The 19,975-nt window shown below is 53.0% G+C and overlaps 6 protein-coding genes across 6 annotated transcripts; 4 read left to right on the top strand and 2 right to left on the bottom strand.

The window, feature by feature from the left end:
* Nucleotides 1-256: 256 nt before the first annotated feature.
* FIG4 (phosphatidylinositol-3,5-bisphosphate 5-phosphatase) lies at nucleotides 257-3,782 on the bottom strand (the record flags this gene model as incomplete). The annotated part of the gene is made up of 1 exon (XM_062914130.1): nucleotides 257-3,782. Exon 1 carries the CDS (start codon nucleotides 3,494-3,496, stop codon nucleotides 257-259), a length of 3,240 nt encoding a protein of 1,079 aa, XP_062762792.1. The 5' UTR covers nucleotides 3,497-3,782.
* Nucleotides 3,783-4,231: 449 nt separating this feature from the next.
* Nucleotides 4,232-6,489, top strand: QC763_602890 (uncharacterized protein; the record flags this gene model as incomplete). Its single annotated transcript, XM_062914129.1, has 4 exons — nucleotides 4,232-4,867; nucleotides 4,919-4,972; nucleotides 5,035-5,367; nucleotides 5,430-6,489. Exons 1-4 carry the CDS (start codon nucleotides 4,428-4,430, stop codon nucleotides 6,487-6,489), a joined length of 1,887 nt encoding a protein of 628 aa, XP_062762793.1. The 5' UTR covers nucleotides 4,232-4,427.
* Nucleotides 6,490-7,918: 1,429 nt separating this feature from the next.
* On the top strand, nucleotides 7,919-9,055 carry QC763_602880 (uncharacterized protein; the record flags this gene model as incomplete). The annotated part of the gene is made up of 1 exon (XM_062914128.1): nucleotides 7,919-9,055. One exon carries the CDS (start codon nucleotides 7,919-7,921, stop codon nucleotides 9,053-9,055), a length of 1,137 nt encoding a protein of 378 aa, XP_062762794.1.
* A 598-nt stretch (nucleotides 9,056-9,653) lies between these two features.
* QC763_602870 (uncharacterized protein) lies at nucleotides 9,654-10,857 on the top strand (the record flags this gene model as incomplete). Its single annotated transcript, XM_062914127.1, has 2 exons — nucleotides 9,654-10,046; nucleotides 10,100-10,857. Exons 1-2 carry the CDS (start codon nucleotides 9,986-9,988, stop codon nucleotides 10,855-10,857), a joined length of 819 nt encoding a protein of 272 aa, XP_062762795.1. The 5' UTR covers nucleotides 9,654-9,985.
* Nucleotides 10,858-11,737: 880 nt separating this feature from the next.
* XAN1 (Alpha-ketoglutarate-dependent xanthine dioxygenase xan-1) lies at nucleotides 11,738-13,206 on the top strand (the record flags this gene model as incomplete). Its single annotated transcript, XM_062914126.1, has 2 exons — nucleotides 11,738-11,843; nucleotides 11,992-13,206. 2 exons carry the CDS (start codon nucleotides 11,738-11,740, stop codon nucleotides 13,008-13,010), a joined length of 1,125 nt encoding a protein of 374 aa, XP_062762796.1. The 3' UTR covers nucleotides 13,011-13,206.
* On the bottom strand, nucleotides 13,202-18,481 carry QC763_602850 (uncharacterized protein). The gene is made up of 3 exons (XM_062914125.1): nucleotides 16,372-18,481; nucleotides 15,610-16,311; nucleotides 13,202-15,545 (listed from the first exon to the last, which is right to left on the bottom strand). Exons 1-3 carry the CDS (start codon nucleotides 17,343-17,345, stop codon nucleotides 13,751-13,753), a joined length of 3,471 nt encoding a protein of 1,156 aa, XP_062762797.1. The 5' UTR covers nucleotides 17,346-18,481; the 3' UTR covers nucleotides 13,202-13,750.
* Nucleotides 18,482-19,975: the final 1,494 nt, after the last annotated feature.

The following is a 19,975-nucleotide window of genomic DNA, read 5'->3' on the forward strand; positions in this document are numbered from 1 at the left end:
CCCTTTACTTCCCAACCCCAATCCTCCTCCTCAAACTCAACGGCTCCAACCTCCTAGCAACTTGCACCACCCCCTTCGAAGAAAACAACGTCTCCAACGACCTCATCTTCAGCCCCACGCTAATAAGCCCACTCGCCCCACCACTCCTCCCCCTCGCACCACTCGCCCTCTCCAAACAAGAAGCCCCACCACCACCACCACCACCGCTTGCCCCAGAAGTTCCCCCCACCCCGCCTTTCCCCCCGACCTCAGACTCCTAATCCACCGGCTGCTGTTTAAACAAGCTCTTCCCCCTCAACCACTTCCTATAAGCCTTATACCTCTTCTTCTGCGCATCCTCCTCGGTAACCGTCAGCGGGTTCTCCCCCACCGTCACAGTCTCCAAATATAACTCCCTATCCTGCTCCTGCTCCTCCTCCTCCTCCTTATCATCCCTCCTCGGCATCCCCAGCTTCTGGGGCCAGGGCGTCGAAATCGGCAGCCCTTCCCACTGCCAACTCCCATTGACATACTCCTGGTACTCTGGCTCGATTTCCGAGAGCGGTATCTCGCTCGACACCACCAGCGGTAAATTCTGCGGGTGCGAAATGTAGCGCGCGTAGTCTTCCGCTTCTACCGCGCTGACGGTGGGGTTGAGAGATTCCTGGACTACTTGGGTAAAAGTCCATTGTGCCGCGCGGGATTTCTCAAGGGCCGATTGTTTGTTTTTTGCTGCTTCGTCGCCGCTGTTGTCGTTGGGGTGGTGGGAGGTGTCTTTCATTATACCATGGGTGGCATATTTGTCTGGTTGGAGCCAGCGGTGGGAGAAGATGCCTTTGCTGCCGCTTCCTGTGCTGGCTGTTGTGGTGGGAGTTGGTCCAGCATGGCCTGTCTTTTCGTTGATCGAGGATGTCTCCGCGTCGTCGGCCATGCGAACCATGTCGTGGGGAGCAACGATTGTGACTTCTTTCTTGGCTTTCTTCTTTTCTTGCGCTTCACTGTCGCCCAGCTCGGTGCGGACTCGGAAGGGGCTGAGATCGTACCGGCCGTCGAGGGTTGATTTGAAGGGGATGTATCGGAGGGTGGAGTTCATTTTGTAAGAGAACATCTTGAGGAAGGAAGATAATGTGGAAGGGCGATAGTACTCAAGCCAGTAGTCATCATAGGCCGACATTGGCTTGCTGGTGTGGGGAGCCTTTCCTTTGGTGGGCTGGTAGGGTGGGAGGACTCGCGGTTCGAGGAATTTCGGTGTATACCAATGGATGTAATCTCTTTTTCTCTTATCAAGCCATGTGCGTGGGTTTTCGTGATGAAGGTAGTAGTCTGTTGCTAGATCCCACAGCATTGGCTGGCCGTGGGCAAAAATGTAGTTGCCCAGAAAAAGGTTGTAGGCTTCCTGGCGCTGCCCATCAAGAAAGGAGTTGTTGTAATACCGCTTGAAGCTCTCAATCATATCTCGGGAGTGACTTGTCCACTGGTTGATCTTGCGGTAAGTCTCCATCGTGTTGACGAGCTGTGAGCCACCGTATTGGACGGCTATGGTGTCACCATGGTCATGGTACATGTGTGTGAACAAGTTGACAGCGTCAGTATCATAGTTGATGGCTGTGTCCCCAAGGATGCCGAGCGCGTAGAGTTGATGTCCAAGTGCCCGCTTGCCAATGACAAACTGAGCGGCATTGGTTCTGTCGAGACAGTCTATGCAGTTTGTGCGCGCCACCCCGTTCTGGACGCGGATAGGAGATGTGTAACCGTCCCCATTGTGAAAGAAGCCCGTGGTGATCAATACATCTTCTGCGATCTCCTCAAGCGTCCCGATGACATCTTGATCACGACTCTTCGCGGCACGGGACATGTCCCAGGCACGATGGATGATCTTCTTGTCTGCTGGTAAGAACTGGTTGAGGTAGTTGATGGCACGCGTGTATTCTTCGAGTAACTTGCTTTCTCGAGGTGTCCTCTCACGAGACTTTACCAGATTAAGTGCGTAGATGGGTGCCCCATAGCGCTCGAAGAGGTTGTCAAAGTGCAGGGCGGCCGCACTGTAGAAGGGGTCGACCAGGTTCAGCTCGATTGGAGGTTTCGGAGTCACACCTGTGTTGTCCTGCGTCCAGTAGAGAGGAATAGACCCACGGTGTTGCACATACGAAGTATAAGAAGGGTTGGCAAAGAACTTGGGACCAGGCGCATGGAACGAGGTCGTGAGGGCCTCTGATACAATCTGCTCAGTCTCTACATCATTGGCGACATAGCCCAAATCATTGGCGCCTCTCTTCAAGAAACGAGCGCCAGCAAAGTACCGACTGCGGCGAGCAATGACAGTGATGTGTGCTGTCCTGCCGTAGACCGAAACGGCGGCTTGGTCGATGTACCCGTGGATTATAGGGCGACACCAGTCATACGGCGCATTGAGAAGTTTCGCAACTGGCTGAAGCAAGTGGTTATTCCAGACAAACATGGAATTGAAATCATCGTCAACCGCACAGGGGTGGCCATTGATCAGCGCAGCCCGCTCTCTGGTGATGTTGTACTGCAATGTCCGCGTGATATCATACGAGTAGCTGTAGTAGAAGGAGCGCGTAAGATCCAGGTTGTTCAGAATGCCCAGGAATCTCGACTCCTCGGTGTTGGTGTTTCGTTGATCCACTTTGAGATTGGGTGATGTTAAGGGAATGAGGTCGGTGCCGTCGATTTGGTAAACGTAGTGGCCGCCTATCATGGCCACAGTGCTCTTCTTGGTGATGAGAAGCATGTACCAGGGACCGGTAAACTTGATGAACCCCAACAAACCCCATGTCGTACATCGAAGCTTCAGTCCACCCGTTCCCTTGTTCCCATCGTCGATCGTATCTAGCAGCTCGTTCATGTCCTTCTGGGTATATACTGTCTTGTCGTCGGTGATACTTAGTTCTGACTCGTCATCGTTGATCCTGTCGATCTTGAGGATACGATAACGCTTCTCTGTGACATCGCCGCCGACAATATAAAAGCGACTGGCTGTCTCGTACAAACTGAACCTATGCATCTTGTGCATCAACCTCGACCTGGGGCCTGCCCCATCGATACCCCCATATCCGAGGCGAACCTCCTCGTCTTCGTCGTCTTCTGCCATTACTCCTACACCTGGCCGCGATGATGCTGGGTCGGGGCTCGATGTTCGCAGGAAGGGTTTCGCGACAGCTGGCTCGTCCTCGTCGTTGTCGTCGCCTAGCCCCGCGCCAGCGCCTGTGCGCAAAGGTGCCGATTTACCAGAGGCTACCGAGTCTGTGTCGGCACTGTTGTGAAGCGGGGGAAACAGGACGGGCTCGGTCTCTGGGAGCTCGGGGACTCGGGAAGGGGGAGGAGGAGGGCCATTTTGGCTTTGGGCTTGAGACTGGCGTGGTAGCACTGGAACGGGAGCGGGAGTGGGAGCTTGGGGCACTGGAGCTGGTGTCTCGGGACCACCACCACCGCCTGCAGGTGTGGCAGCAACTAGGGCGCTGATCGCAAGTTGGGTTTCTGCTGTGTCGGCAGCCATATTCACCAGTCCCCCATCGTACCAGAGTTAATGTGTCAGCCGTGATAGGCGATAGGGCGGTAGGGTAGTGGAGGAGAGGTCGGTGTGGGTTCAGTTGAGGTCGGTCAGCGGCAAGCATGAAGCACGGTGATGTAATAGGTGGGACCAGCTTGTACAAAATAAACGAAATTGCTTACACAAAACACACAATAAACAGTGGCTAATTGAATAACACGAAGACCTTTTAAATATCAACCAACACACCTTCTATAAGTTCTGTCTCTGAGGGCCATTCGATGGTTCTCGAGGCAAGTCTGTCATCTTCGAATACCTGCTATTCTGTCCAAAATGTGGTGGACCGCACTGGATGGACGCCTGAATCAAGTGATCCACCTCATCTCATCCCACAGTCTCAGACGCAGTTCTTGAGATGAGGTTCACAAAGAAAGCCTTGTATTACGACATTTCTTACGTATTAACTGCAGTCTGGCACTCAAATGTTGTGCATAACATTACTCTTGACAAATCTGCGCTCTTGGGTTCCTGAGCACGGTTGACCCGTTTAGGGTTTGAGTTTCAACGAGCACTCTTGGCTCAGAGTTGGTCGAAGAAGAATCACGACAGCTTCATGTCCGGGCGCAAGATATTCTAGCTTAACCTTCCGTCCCTCGGAATAGTGGATGATCAGGATTCCCTGACGGGTTATTCCTATCGCGTTTGTTCATTTTGCCACTTGCTAATGCTTCCAACATGGTTCTTAGGCATTTGCACGGGTTCAAGGGCACCAACATGTCAAGAGACATCTCAATCTTTTATTAGTGCTATGGGGAAAACAAGCTGTCTTCCGGTTTTTTGGTCCTGCATGTCGTTCGTTTTGCCTTGGTTCCATGGCTCCCACTAAATAAGCTTCAGGCTGGCGTTCAAGTGGCCCGGCACCTCTTCACCTTGAGCCATGCCCTCGAGCACCTCGGAAGCATGCGAGTCGTCCGCGCGTCACCTTGTAATCCTCACTCGTCTCGGAGATTCAACATTGCGGTCTAATCCTTCCCGTAGGATCATGGCCTACTCGACGAAAGTTGTCGGGCCTTTATCGAGTCCGCGCGGTAGGGAAGACAATGTCCTGATCATTCCCAAACCTCCTCCTCCAAGGCCATCGCTCCCTGGCCGCCGTGTCAAGCAGGTTGCGCCTTTTTCTCATCCGGAAATCACTCGCCGGCGGCCCTTACGATCCACTACCGTCTTGACAGAGTATACCACTATTACCACCACCCCCGTCGTTGTTGTCTTGGTCGAAGGTCCTTTCACCACTGGCTATGCTCAAGACACGGCCACCACACAAAAAGCAAACCTTTTGTTTTCTACCAAGCGAGGAACACTGTTAACAAGGACAAGGTAGGAAGAGCTTCACCAGCCGCAGGAGCTGACGGCTGACACCAGATCCAGGATCGCTGGAGTGGCAGAGCCCACTCGGACAATCTTTGTGGCCATGGATGCCGCGTGAGTGTGCTCGATATCGGCAGTTATATGGCGGAGAAGTTGAGCTGACAGAGCCTCTCCAGCCTGTATGCCCCTCCGCCGGAACCGACAGCGTCTGCGGCCGTCGACCTCCCTCAGGATCCAGGAAATGGAGCGATGCTCGCAGGGGAGTGTGCGTCGGCGCAGTATACACTCATCGATGATGGTGGGCCGACCTTGATATATGCGCCCTTTGTGGGCTGTATCAACAATAAACCAGATTGTTGTCCCTATACACCCGCAACCATGGCTCAAAAGTTCAAGGCCGTTGTCACAGCCAGTTCCGATGTGTTTCCCACTCCGCAAAATCAGCAAGATTCCACAATGAAAAGTTGTGCTGCCGATTACTACTCCGTCTCTGGAAGTTGCTGCCCAAGGTACGTCATCATGTCGTCTGAAGAAGAAGCCGTGAACATCAAAAACTGATTACAGGTCACAGCGGCTACGTACTTTGGACCTCCGTCATGGGTGGCCAAACACCATGTATAAGGGCTCTCACAGTAACCACCGAGGTGCAGACCATCACCAACACGCCGGCCGCGACAACAACGAAACCGACCATGGCCGTCACGGGCGTTGTCTTTGCCATGGCCTATCCACTGGAGGAAACCTCGGGAGGACTCCCGAGTGGAACAATCGCAGGCATAGTCGTGGGCATCATCATGGGAGTATTCTTCCTAGCGGCGGTGATATTCTTCAGTTGCCGCTACCGGCGCAGCAAACAACTGAAGAACTTCAAGAAGGAACTCCATCAAAACTTCTATGGCGATAACGGGACTGGAACATCGGAAGTTCCGACGCTCGTTAACAATACGAACGCCAACAGTACACGGGGAAGCACTACTACCACGATGGCGCATCATCGGCCACAAAGCTCCCTTTGCGGCACCCATTACCTCCACCGCAAGACCATCAAGCGCGACTCGGTCGCCAGCCTCGGGCACAAAGAGGAGCGAGACTTGTCCCAGGTCGATAACCCCGACGAACGATACACACCCGACTCGGCCTACCCCCAAAGACCGCCAGCCAAGGAAGCGATGGTAAGGCGGGAATCATCAGTACACAGTCTGGATTCGCAGCTATCTCTCCATGACGAGAACTGTTACGACAACATCTTGCCCTCCCCGGGCACGCCAGGGACTTTGGCAGATGGGAATAACAATCACAATATCCGTAACAGCAGCAATAATCCAACCAACGATTGGGCTGTCTCTGGGTCGGAATTGCACCTGGCAAAACCGCAGAGGCTGTCGAGGGGATACCCGAAGATAGTGTACACTCATTCCCATGGACATGGGAGCAATACAAGTGTGCCGACTACGGTGAATGGTGGCGAGGGTGGGGGAACGGGGAGGCCGTCCACCTCTACTTCAGGGAGTGCGAGCGGGTCGGGAAGTATTTGCAGTAAGCCGTCGACAAGGTTGGAAGTTATGCCGGGAACGCCGGAGGAGGATAATAAGACCAATGGGAACAGGGAGAGGCAGAAGGTTGAGGTTTGAGTTGGAAGGTTGGAAGGAGATTGGAACTTTGAATGTTATGATTGTGATAGAGATTGATGTGGATGATGGATATGTTTATAAAGATGCTTTTGGGATATGAAGGAGAAGGGGGGAGGGATATCACAGGGGGCTACGACAGAAACGGACAACAACAACAACAACAACAACAACCACGGACATAGGAGGTTAGAGCGGACAGCCTATGGTCAGAGCAGTTGGTGAGAGAAGGAATGGTGAATGAAGACGAAGGATGATCTAGAAAGTGGGAGGATATCTGTCTGTGACCTGTTTTGTCTCATGATCCGTCATTGGAGGGTGAGTAGGTACAACACCTTTTTTTTCTTTTTCTTTTGATACGTCAAAACAAATGAACATATGTCGTACATGGACAAGAGATGGATAGGAACAAAACGAAGAGAATGAGTATTCCGGAGACGGTCTCTGGGGGTTAAGATTAAAACTGGTCGTTATGGGTTGGCTTTAGGGATACACCGTTGTTCTGTTCTTTTTTTCTGGGTCATAACTCTCGTTGTCCACTTCACCTTGCACAGGTCTCTATTCTTCTTTTGATGGGGATATTTCAATAGTGGGTTCTCTTCTGGAACTATTGCATGATGAGTGATATCTGTGATGCACAATGACAACTTCTGTGTCCCCTATATCCAACTTCCAAGCCCGTCATCCTTCAAGTTGTGTTAAAGAACCCAAAACCTATAACGTGACATCAACTTACATTCCACCCTTTCGTTTCACAGAATCATCCCGTCCATCGACACAATCGGATTCGCTGGACCCAAAACACAACAACCCTTATCTGTTCCCACTCGGCAATCAATACCGAACAATTTAAAACCTCCGATCTTAAGGGTCCTTTTTCCTACGGCAATGCAAGCTGCACAATGATATCAGCTCTTGGCTTTTGCACCGCCCCTAATTCCAATCGACCGATCGGTCGGGCACCAGAGGAGGGAACCTCATCAGTCATGTTGTGTAACCCCTCACTTCTTTTCGAGAACTCTCGTTGGGTGGTGTATGCTGACTGGCTCAGATTTTACAAAAGCAGGGAAGTGATCGACAAGAGTGACGCACCTCCCGGATTCTTTCCAGCTCAACCACCATCCACGCTTCACCAACGCGGGGTATGAGGTAAAAATCAGGTTATTCGTCCGGGAACACGAAAAACAGAAAAAGGTTATATCCCCATCCCCATGTCCAGACGGGGAAAATGGAATTTCAAAAAGGGGTGTGTGTTTGTTCAATAAAGAATTCCGTCAAAATCAACAAATATTTGTCAACTGGTCTTGGCAAGGGTGAATAGGGGTCGCTTCAAGACTCAAAGTCATCACTCATCACCTCACAGGTTTCATCTTATGACACTTTTTTTTCTTCACTTTTCATGATTTACGATCTAAAGAGAAAATAATCTGTAATGCCTACCCGTCCATCAAGATTACCCCGGCGCATCAGTCATTCCACGCCCCCGAGCACAACGTACGCTCGGGATTACACCGAACACGACGATGATCATGACAGTTCCAGAGGACGGCGAAGGGGTCGAGCAGATGATCACCATCATCGACGACACAGAAGAAGGAGGAGTGTCGAGTCAGACGATGGAATTTACCATGATCCAAGAGATCGCCGCTCTCACAAGAGTCGAGGAAGGGGAAGAAGTGTCGACTCAGACGACGACACTTACCGCGAGTCAAGAGAGAAGCGCTCTCGCAGAAGCCAAAGAAGGGACAGAAGCACCGATTCCGAGGACAGCACTTACCACGGCAAGTCCCGACATCAAAGCCGAAGAAGAGACAGGAGCATCGACTCACAAGACAAGCGCCACCACTCGCACGACGAAGAAACCTCAAGACGAGGTCGACATCGATCAGTACGCCACCCCCTGAGAGGTTCACACCGATCGCCATCTCGATCATCATCAGCCTCTTCCTCCTCATCAGAGAGCGACTTTGACCGTGTCCGTGACCCTTCCCCCAGACAGCCCGGTCGTCTCCACCGCCTAGCCCGCAGCGTCAGCCGTCTAGGACGTCGTCGCAAACCATCCGTCTCATCGCGTTCCAGGTCCAGGAGTTGCAAGGGCAGGGAAGACTCGCACGTCCGCTCCAGATCCCACCCACCCCACCACCACCACTCCTCATCAAAACACAACGAATCCCACTCTCCCGCAGACATCATCTACACAGCCGCACGCACCGCCTTTGAAGCAGGAGCAGTGGCCGCTCTCAAGCTGCGGGATGATCCCTCGCCATTGATAGGTGCCAAAGGTGGCAAGATTGTCGCTGCCGCCGTCGGAGCTGCTGTTGTCGACACGTTCATCGACCAAAAGCACCCTAAGCGGAAAGGAGGGTTGAGACACACTGTCATGAGGCAGGCTACTCAGATGGCGATAGGAAACATCGTTATGCCGGCTGTCATACACGCTGATAAGAGACACGGAAAGGGAGTCCCAGTGCAGACAAGTGTAAGGGGCAAAAGTGCATGGTTTGGGAATATGAAGGCTGCTGGTGCAAAGGCCGGAGGGGGCGTGAGAGCGGGTGGTGGGAGGAGGTAAGTTGGAGAGATGCATAATTTTCTGCCGTTGTACCATATTTGGTCTCGTTTCATTATTGGTACTGACTGCGGGATTGATGTCGTTCTAGAAGGCGGCTGCAATAATGACCTGATGTCTGTAACGAATAAAAGATTGGTAGAAAAAAGACAGTAGAGATAGCGTGAAACAATTGACTTGCACTTACATGACAGCAAGAATGTAGCCTGCCTTTGCCAATCAGCGTTCTCCGAAACTGTAATTAGACGTTCTTCTAGGCCTGTCTGATACAGACAATATGAGCTCGCCTAGTCTTACCCACCAAACATCCCTTTGGTGGCATCTTTCAGCTAGTGTCTCCAATTCGTGGCAGTTTATTAGCGATCTTCTCAAGTAAAACGGTAGACTGTTGATATTTCCGCATCGCTGACCTTTATTAGTGCGCACTTTGAAGGGGACCGTCGGGTCTAGGCTGGAAACTGACAGCTTTTTATCTCTGAATATCAGGCCCAAGGACATTGAACGGGCATCGGTTCCTGGCCCCGCTCCTGTACAGAGGCAGGTTCCTGTCTTAGATCTTGGCATGGACTCGGTGTCCGGCAAAAACAACACTAGGGAATGTCGGACGGCGGTTTATTGCCGCTTTGAGGTATTCAGCACCAGCCGGTCAGCCACGGACTCTCTCCAAATCGGACCCCGAACCAGCTTATGTGAGGCGCTCTGCAACGGCTCTCTAAGCAAGACCGATGCGGTTGTTTAAATAGAAAGGCAACGGCCGTAACGGTTTGATTCAGAGTCAGCCTCACCTTCCAAGCATTGTCCCAGTGGTTTTGTGTAGATAGCATCCAGACTTACAAAGAGCCTCTTCCCCAAATCCACCGTCCATCTCGACCCCGACTTGCTACCTTCCAACATCTGATCTCGCTAGGCAACACACCAAGTCAAAAAAAAAAGATGAGAATTCTAGGTCTCCATGGTCAAGGGACAAGTGCCTACATCTTCAAATCTCAAACAGGTAAGTTGCAATACCCCAAATCTTGTCAGATCGCACACTTACAGATGCAATAGTTGCTTTGAGAGCAAAGCTCCCAAAAAGCTACGAATTCGACTTTGTTGATGCCCCATTTCATTGTGCCCCAGCACCAGGTATCAAGGTTTTGTTCGACTCCAGTCATTACACTTGGTGGCCAAAAGCAACCATCAACGGCATCAAAGGTGCGCACAAGTGGTTGATTGACTACATCGAGGAAAACGGACCGTACGACGCCGTGATTTGCTTTTCCCAGGGCTGCTCCTTAGTTAGCAGCTTCCTTATCTACCACAACCTCGAAACACCCGAGGAACCTCTACCATTCAAAGCAGCCATCTTCATCTGCGGCGGTCTCCCTCTCGGTGTCCTCGAAGATCTCAACTTGCCCATCACAGAAAAGGCTCATGCTGTCAACGATGCCACGGGTGCGCTGCTCAAGAAAAAGGCCGGCGCATTGATTGATCTGGCGAAGAATCTCGACAAAATCAAGCCGGGCATGGGACTGTGGGACGACGTCAACGGGTTGCTTCACGACCCGTCAAAGATGCCAGACGAGACAGATGTGTTTGGGATTGACTTTACCGCCATGCCAAAGGAAGCCATGATCAAGATTCCAACAATTCACATCTACGGTGCTAAGGACCCAAGGTGGCCATCGAGTGTTCAGTTGGCGTACTTTTGCGAGAACAAGAAGGAGTACGATCACGGGGGTGGACATGATATCCCTCGGTCGACGGATGTTTCCATCAAGATTGCGAAGATGTTGGAGGATTTGAGGGAGGAGATTGGAGCATAATGCTTGTCGGAAAAGTAATTGATGGTACTGGCATAATATCGGCGTTTGATCGTGGGGGCGGGTTTGTGTTGTTCGGGATCGGCTTATCGGTATTGCGTTTGGGACTCGGGCATTTGGATATACCATTTGGCGATAAGAGCTCATAAATTTCGATGATTTTGGAGACTTAGAGTGACGATGCAAGAAAGAAAAGCGATTGTAATCAACAGTGCGTTTGCTCAGAGGGAAGGCGCACGCAAGGCTAGGAACAGGTACCTTGATTTTGGCAAGTACAAGCAGTCACTGTCGCAGGAGTTCTTTCCATGCAAAAGCAATACATCTAAGAATCAGGCTTCGTATCCTCTTATTTTCATAAGATTTAGATTCTCCATCAGTATCACTCCATTATGCAAGGTACGGGTAAAGGGCCATCAACCTCGACTTACACGGTAGGCGCGTTGAACCCTAACCCTCACGGGCCACACTCTGGCCGACGATGTATCAGGAGCCTGATGCGAAACATCAGCAACAATTGCGCAAAACTTCTTATGCACTCCATATGGTGTCTCTTGCGTCCTAAAATCACAAGAAACCCATTTGGGCATCTCCGTGTCGTCAGTGCAGCAAAAGCTGAGGGTCCCGGCGAAGCCCGCCCCGCCGAAGACCGAGTTCGGCCGTCCGCTATCAGTGGGGCAAAATCCGCGCTTGTTATCAGTCACCACCGACATCAATTAGTGATAAAGATCCTGGCCGATAGATAAGCATCAATGACATGACAGGAAACTTGGGAAGATATAAGAGACGGCTGGTCTCCTTGTTTGACTTCAATTTAGCTCATCCTCAGCCCAGACTAACAAGACAGAACAAATCAAGAACCTTTAAAACCCAAACACTCGCAACCATGCCTTCAGCCACCGGCCCCGTTGTCCATCCTTTCACGCCTCCCGAGGGCTCCAAGATCAACTTCGGAGCCACCATCACAGGCATTGACATTGAGAACCTCACTGGTAAGACATGAAATAGCATCATACATGATGAAACAATGTGACCTCTGTAGAAAAGGGAGAATACCCGTGAAATCGGTAACCTCCTCGGTAAGCCACCCCAATCATCAAACTAACCCCAGAACACCCCCCACTAACATCCCCCACCCAGACTCCGACTTTGCCCTCATCCGTGACGCCCTCTTCACCCACCAAGTCGTAATTTTCAAATCCCAATCCCACGTCTCCCCACGCGCCCAATACGAGCTCACCAACCGCTTCGATCCCCTCGCAACCTCGTATGGTCATGGCAAAACAGTAGACGCCAAACGCTCCATCCTCCACCCCGACCTCAAAACAATCCCCCACCAGCCCCAAGTCCAAGTCATCGGCAACGGCTTTGTGTCTTCCTACGAAGGCCTTCAAAACATCACCCTCCGCCACCCCCACCACAAAACCTTCCACACCACCTCCATCCCCGAAGCCGACGACCTCACACACACGAGGTTCTACAGATGGCACATCGACGCCGCCCTCTACGGCCTCGCCCCTCCCATCGTGACCACACTCCTGGCAGTCAAAGTCCCCTCTGGCCGCAGGCAAATCTGCCGTTACGACGACGGAACAGGCGATGAGCTCTCCGTCCCTTTGGGAACCACAGCTTTTGTCTCGTCATGCACCTCCTACGACATCCTCTCCCCCAAAGACCAAGCCTTTTGCCGTTCCACCCGCGTGGAATACGCCCCCCACCCCTACATCTGGATGTCAGGCGCCAAATCCCGCTCTGACGGGCTGGGTATGGTCTCCCAAGGCAAAGAGATTCCTCTCAGGGACCTCCCCCCTATTGAACAAGACAAGATCCAGATTTTGCCCATGTGCTGGAAGAATCCTGTCACGGGAAAGCTAGCGCTGCAGGTGCACCCTTCTGCGATTAGAAAGTTGCACTTGGCTGATGGGACAGTGATTGAGGATTTGGCGGAGGTGAGGGAGATTGTGCATAGGCTGCAGAGGCCGGGGATTGCACCCGAGTATGTCTATGCGCATGACTGGGAGGAGGGGGATTTTGTGCTTTTCCACAACAGGGGGGTGTTGCATAGTGTTGTAGGCGCGTTTGCCGAGGAGGAGGTGAGGTTGTTTAGGCAGTGCAATGTTGCGGCGAGTGAGTTTCCTTTGGGGCCTGATGATGAGTAGATCAAGCTAAGGGTTCGACGAGAGGAGGGGAGGTTAAGGGTTTAGACTGTTTTGTGCTTTCTTTGAGATTTAGATGGGTAGTTTTGTTTAGCGTGCAATAGGTGTTATCATCCTTTCTTTTTTAAATATCAGCGCTTGAGAGTGATGAGACACAGCTGAGGCAATAGAACAACCATTACTGTCATTTAGGGCAGGGGAACAAATAAATTCAATCATTTTCTTTTCTTTCTCATGACCGAGACCCTCACCAACCCAAAACACCATCACCCTCCTCAACCTACCTATTCTTAACTCTCATGACAGCCTGAGATATACACAAAATGTCAGACAAATCAACCAATAGAATAGCAGGTAAAGACAGAGCAAAACAAATACCCATAATAATAAAAAATAAAAATGAATTAACAAAAACCCCATGATATCATCAACCATTCATGTCGTCATTCCTATGTCTAAAACAATGCCTATGCTTCTCGATGCCCCTTCATCCATCATCACATCACGTCAGGTACCAACTTGTACAAAGTTCATTCATATCATAACTTCAAAACAGAAATTCTTCCCTCCCCCAACGTAATGATCGCTTCGCTTCGCTTTGTTTGCTTGTGGCAGTGGTGGTGGTGACACACGTGATAAAGAAAAGTTGACGAGATCCAGAATGTCCCAAGAAAAAAGAATAAGAAATACAATAAAATAGCCAAAGAAAAATCCAAAAATGACGTCAAGAAAAAAACAAAACGCTATCCCACAATCGTCGCAGGGCCACCTCCTCCCATTGTATCCTCAGGCGGGCCAGGCTCAATATAATTCACCCACTCCGACACTCGATGCAAGCCTCTCCCAGATCCACTCAGGCCAGCCTGCATCGAGGGCTTGGCCTCAGTCTTGTTGTGCTCCCGGTGAGCTTGCGTGGCCCGTCTTCGGATGTGAGGAGCACGGGCAGAACCCCCGCTGGGATCCCACTCATGCAGTCCCATGCCCATGCCCGGGGGACCAAACCATTCAGGTGTCGGTCCTCCTGGATGACGGCCGGAGACGTAGATGTCCTCCTCCATGGTGTGCCTGCGAGGCATATGCGAAATAGCCGGTGGCGGCACCGGAGCGACCGGAATTGATGGACCACCTCCGTGTCCGTGCATCATTGCTGCCGCCGGGTGCGATGCGGTACGAGAAAGAGGCGGTGGTCCTCTTGTAGGACTCAGCGGCCCCTGGGGCACCATCGCATTCATCATGCCCATGTGTCCCATGTGTCCGGGCGGTCCGACAGGGCCAACTCCGATGGTGGTCATAGCAGCAGGTGGGACGGCGTGGCCCATCCCGCCCATGTGGTAGGCTCCTGGACTCGGTCTGCTCTCCGGGTTGAAACGATCGGCGAGCCGTTTGTCGAATGACGACGCTCGGCGTCTCTCGGGCGAAGGAGCACGGAGTCTATCGTCAGAATGAGCCAGCTGTCTTTCGGGCATTGCCATGTGCCTCTCTGGCATCTGTTGTTGTCTTTCCGGCATCGGGGCGTGCCTTTCCGACATGGAGGCGTAGCGGTCAGGAGTGGCCATGTGTCGTTCAGGAAGCTGCATGTGTCTATCCTGGGGGGCCATGTGCCTTTCTGGGATCTGCATGTGCCTCTCCGGCGCGAGCATGTGTCGTGGCTTCTGCGGAATCTCCATCGCCATGGGTGCTCCTCTTTCTGGGGATGGGAAACGCGTCGGGACTTGCCAACCATCGGGTGACTCTTCGCGCCGCTCCTGAGCAAATGGATGGTGTCTATCCAAAGAACGCGGCCGTCTCGCAGTAGGGAAGGTTTGTCGTCTTTCGGGCGAGTACGGTCTCCGTCTGTCGGCTGTGTAGTTCTCGGCAGCAAACTCCTCATATCGCTCCGGCGAAGCATAGCGCGCCGCTCTTTGAGCATAGGCCTCGGAGGCATAATCAGCGCGCGGCGCGGCCCGAGGTGGTACTCGGTCGAAGGCGGGGCGTGAGGGTGGCTCAAATGCCGAACGAGGCGGTGGCGGCGCCATGGGAACATGTGTTTGCGGAGGTGATGGTGCAACAACCGTTGCAGCCCTCCCAGCTCGGAAATCACCGTTTCCGAAAGACGCTCCGCGGCTCCGAGCTTCGATGCGTCGTCGAGGTTGTTCTTCAAAGTCAAAGACGTTGACACCTGCCCTTCCTCTACCGTACTCGGCCTGGTCATCGACATGACCAAAGGCATCATCAAAAGAATGCATCCGGCGAGCATGATGAGGTTCCTCACGGACTTCCATACGCCGAGCAAGATATGGTTCTTCCTCGTAGCTCGATGGGCGAGGCTTTACAGTGCCTGCATAAGAGGCCGGGAATCCCGACCGTAGAGCCTGGGGAGAGGGAACACGAGATGCGTACTTCGGCGCAGATGCAAAGGGATTCGGGGGTTCGTCCATCGGCGTCCTCATGCGGTCTACGGCTGCTCGAGATACAGCTTGGACCGAGTTATTCGTCATGGGGCATGCGCACGATTTCCACGGACCGCCGCAGAGCATACAGAACTGAGCACCACAACGGCTGATAGGGACAGGTTATTAGCTGGGAACCATCATGATTGCGGTGACATGGAACCTGGACTTACCACTTCATATGGTTGCAGCCTTCAGCGAGTTCGACCATGTGATGGCACTGATAACAGGTCTGGTATGTATCTCGCTTGGATTGCGGCATGAACTGTGCTGTGTTCTCATCGCCTGGGCAGCTGTACTGCGGATGCCACAGTCCATGGCAAGCACAGCAGACTTTTGTTTTGCAGTGACTGCATTTTGCCTGCCCACGCCCGTTCTCCTGACGAATGTTGTCGGGCTGGAACCACCTGCCACACCGTTCCTCTGGACAATATATGCGGCTTCTGGTCGTATACTCACGGTATTTTCGGTTCCACTCGGCTTTGAAATCTTCACCCAGCAGTTTGTCGACGTGCTTTGGTGGGATGGGCTCTGCGGTACAACATCGAGGGGGCATATGCTGTGGGCCTCGGAGAGACAGCTCAAAGCTGCGCACCAGGCAAGTGTTGCACATGCGATGTGCGCACTTGAGCTTAGCTGTGTTCTCGACCAGAGTCTTGTTGTCTCTGCATGAGACACAAGTGGTAAACCTCTTGGGTTGTTGCCTCTCCAACTGCATGTTATTGGCAGCTGTCGGATCGGCAAACATGGACCGCTTGGAGCTGAAGCTCTGTGACGACGCATGGTGTGACCCTTCTATGGTGGTGTTGGCTCTTCTGAACACTGAAGGGGCCCTCGACACATAAGCGTCTGACTCATACTGCCTAGTCAACGGTCTATCGCCAGGGTTAGCTACTACTAAGAAATACTGCCTATTCGGAGGCGGTTGACAATACCTTCTGGTTCGGGATTTGGACCGAGCCCGGTCACCATCGAGACTCGGAGCACGGGAAACGTCTCTCGGACGACGATAGGCATCCGGCTTCACCGACGCAGCTCGAGAGGGTGCTCGGGAAGGGGCTCGGGATTGAGCTCGCGATCTTCCTACACCTACCGATTGCTCATACCTTGTCGATGCAAAATCCGGCTCCGGATCTGGATCCTCATAGACGACCTCAATTTCGGGCTCCTCTGTGCGCCGGTTGAGGCGCTCATGCATGGACGGTGCGGGAGGGGGTACCGGGGCGGTGGGAACAGCCGGAGGCTTCCTTCTCCGGGTAGGCTGTTGAATAACCACTTCCTCCAAGGAATCCTCGGTCACGTCAGTTTCGCCCTCAGAATCGGACATGGAAGTGCGGGGTGAGCGCCTAGATTCAGGAGTGGACCGGTAGCGGTGAGCGGAGCGAGAACTCTGGTCGCGACGAGATGCCATCGTCTGGCGGCTTGCTGGCCGCGATGGACGTATAGGCGGCTCATCATCGTCGTCGTCGTCGTCATATGAAGGGCGATGTTGCATACGGCGGGCCATGGCCTTGGTGTCGACCAAGGGCACGGTGGAGTTGGGCCGCATGGCAGCAGTCCGATGTCGAGAACGGGACGGCGGCTTGGACGGGAGGTCGGAGTCCTCGGAGTCGGTGGGACTCGGGAGCTGTTGACGCTGCTTCGAAGGACGTCGAGATGGTTGCTGCTGCTTGGGAGGCGACGCTTGGGCGTCGTCTGAGTCGTCAGAGGACTCAACAATGTCTATGTCTATGTCTATATCCCCATGACGTTTCGGGTGAGGCGACGGACGGGGTCGTGGCCCACTGGCTGATGTCCAATCGTTTTGGGACTGGGGCTCCGGCTTGGGAGATTTTCCTGTGCGCTTCTTCCGCACACTGCTTCGCGAAGTCCTAGGCCCGCCCTGTTGCTGGTCTTCGACGTCGGCCATTCGATCGATTCGTCTTGGTTCCCGTATTACTGGCTCACTTCAACGACAACAGGACAACGGGTCTGGAGTCTGATGGGGCACAAAACACAACAAGATGGCGTGTTAACAGCCGCTTTGGCACTCTGAGTGCCTCTGTGCCGCGGCAGGTGGATGGTGGAAGAGAATTGCGACGGGGGGTAGACGAAGCGTCGGCCAGATGGTCCAGTGTGGTTGGACGGCGGAGGCGGGTCTGCAGATGCCCCAGAGCTGCGATTGGGCTCACTGGCTTCCCACTTGGACCACTTGCATTGCCAGCACAACACAATTCCTTCAGACAGCCCACGGTGCCACCCCTTGGCTTTGCCCTGGGCTCGCCCTAACCACGGATGAAAAACCGGCAGCAGCCTAATAAATACCTGACCCGTCCTAGCTTGCAAGTGCTCTCTGCAGACAGCTGAAGGATCACCAGCTTTGGGCACCGCCGAGAACCGTGGAGGAGGGATCAGGCCTAATGCGGGAGTTCGGTCGGGTGGAGGAAGAGCGAACAGGTCGGTCGTGGGCAAGGTGAGGTGAGTGAGGAGAGACGAGAGGGAAAGATGAGATGAGGGGTGATGACGGCTTGAGGCCTCGACCGTCGGAACGCTGTCTGGGGTGCTTGGGTCCTTCGCTTGCCGTGTTAGTGGAGAAAATCCCCCTTCCGAAGCATCAGTTGCCGGCCCTCTTCCAATGGGACTGCTATCACCTCACGACGCAGCTGACAGGCTAGAGTCGCGACCACTGTGACGCAGCCGACGATTGGACACAACGATCCCCGCGACCGACTGAAAAAGAGATGGCTGAACACAGAGAGGCGAGCTATCACATCACGTGATGCGGGCTTCGACAGTCCCAATGGCAGCACATTCCTGGACCCCCAGCTCATGCCAGCAGCCTCTTGTGGGAGAAAGCTGGAGGAGGGAGAAAACAGGTTCTGGTTTGCCGCGCTTATTTGCGTCAAGGCAACGATCAGATTGCTGGGAAGTGCCAGCTGGAAGACAATGTTAGGGTCAATGGATCGGGGGTCTCTATAACCATTGAATCAAGGGTCTTGTCTTGAATGCAGAGTGTTTTGTCAGAAAGCCATACCAGCATCAAGAGATCGCTGTCCTTTGGTTTGAAAACCACTCTCCAACAACCAATTTGAGGGCTTTCGAGCTGTTGTTCATGCGAATAGCTGTTAGGCCTGATCCTAGTGTCGGCCCAAAAGGAGGGGCTGTCTTGACGACGATCCTTCCCCGCATTCTGTCATGGAGTGGTCAGTGCGGCCCCGGCCTCCAACACAACACAAGCCGTTCAGCGGCACGGGGCGGAGGAGCGGCACGGGCGGAGGAACGACACAGACGGCAGCGGATCCCGTCCTATCGGGCGCAGGGGCCTTCCCCGGAGATCGATTCTCGGCGCTTGGAAACATCTTCGGCACCGAAGACTCCACGGTCCAAACCTCAAGCTTGACCGAAGACCGATGTATTCACGGACCGGTCGTCCTCCACAGCAACAGGAAGGACGGAGCACATCCCTATGGTTAACGATTACCCAAATAGCTCTGAAGTCCACATGCCGGCGCTCCTCCACTTCTAGCCTCCAGCGACTGCCACTTTATCCCATCATTAGATGCTGAAATGCCTCACGGGTCTCCGATCAGCTGCAGGGGAAGATGCCAAAGCAACCATATCCCGACTCCCGAGACATGATTCCATCATTTGGTTGCACAACGGAGTCAACTACCGGCACACGGTACTGTACCGCACATCATGCCGTGGAACGCAAGACGGCGAACTGACCGGTCCGGGATATGCTCAAACGGAGGAGCCGGCAGTCGCAGCTTTCATCAGAATGGGCTCACCTTGAAGGCAACGTGATACAAGGCTTTTTGCCTGCTGCGGCGAAGGCTATCGGTATGACGGTGCGAGACTGGCTGCCCATTGACACAGTAGTATCCCCAACAAACGACACCCAAGACAAAAACCGACCGTTGAGCAAGTTCCATCCCATCCAAGATGCAACGATAAAAACACCAATATGGAACGCTCTGAGCATGGACGTCGGGATTGATCCCGAAAACTTGAGGCTTTAGCAAAAGCATCACCGACACTACAGAAGGCTGATGTAACTTCCAGATGTATCGCACTCGCTAATCATGCAACAAAACACTCAAGAGTCTACTACCGTACCTTATATTACCACTACCCACAAAGCCAGCGGCATTGAAAATTAAAAGGAGAAGAGCCAAAATGGACCCTTTGACGTTGCACTGTCGGCCCTATTTTTTCGCCGTGACTGGCCTTGACACCCAGCAAAGGTAGGCCAGCGTAGCTTTCACAACCCATCTCGGATCGGACCATGATGAAATCATCATTATCATGCTGAATTAAGATGTCAACCACCATCTAAGAGGCCAGCGACGAATCTGACTGCCGGAATAATATGCACACTTCTCCCACCGCCCTATCTGGATGAAACAAGGTAAGTCGAGCCGTCTCCATGTACTGTTCCGGTTCCACCACGTGGTTCCCCGAAAAGAAGCAGTACAATAACTTGGTTTCTATCAACGCCCATACAACTCTACACAATGTTACACAGGCATTGATTGCCTTGTGCCCAACAAACATGTC

Source organism: Podospora pseudopauciseta, chromosome 6 (genome assembly GCF_035222475.1).
Source record: "Podospora pseudopauciseta strain CBS 411.78 chromosome 6, whole genome shotgun sequence".
NCBI classification, from domain to species: Eukaryota; Fungi; Ascomycota; class Sordariomycetes; order Sordariales; family Podosporaceae; genus Podospora; species Podospora pseudopauciseta.

Coding starts and splice junctions, on each gene's coding strand:
- QC763_602850 (XM_062914125.1), bottom strand. CDS start 17,345: ATGGCCGACGTCGAAGACCAGCAACAGGGCGGGCCTAGGACTTCGCGA. Junction 16,312..16,371: donor TCCAAATCCCGAACCAGAAG/GTATTGTCAACC, acceptor CCCTGGCGATAG/ACCGTTGACTAGGCAGTATG. Junction 15,546..15,609: donor GGCTGCAACCATATGAAGTG/GTAAGTCCAGGT, acceptor TGTCCCTATCAG/CCGTTGTGGTGCTCAGTTCT.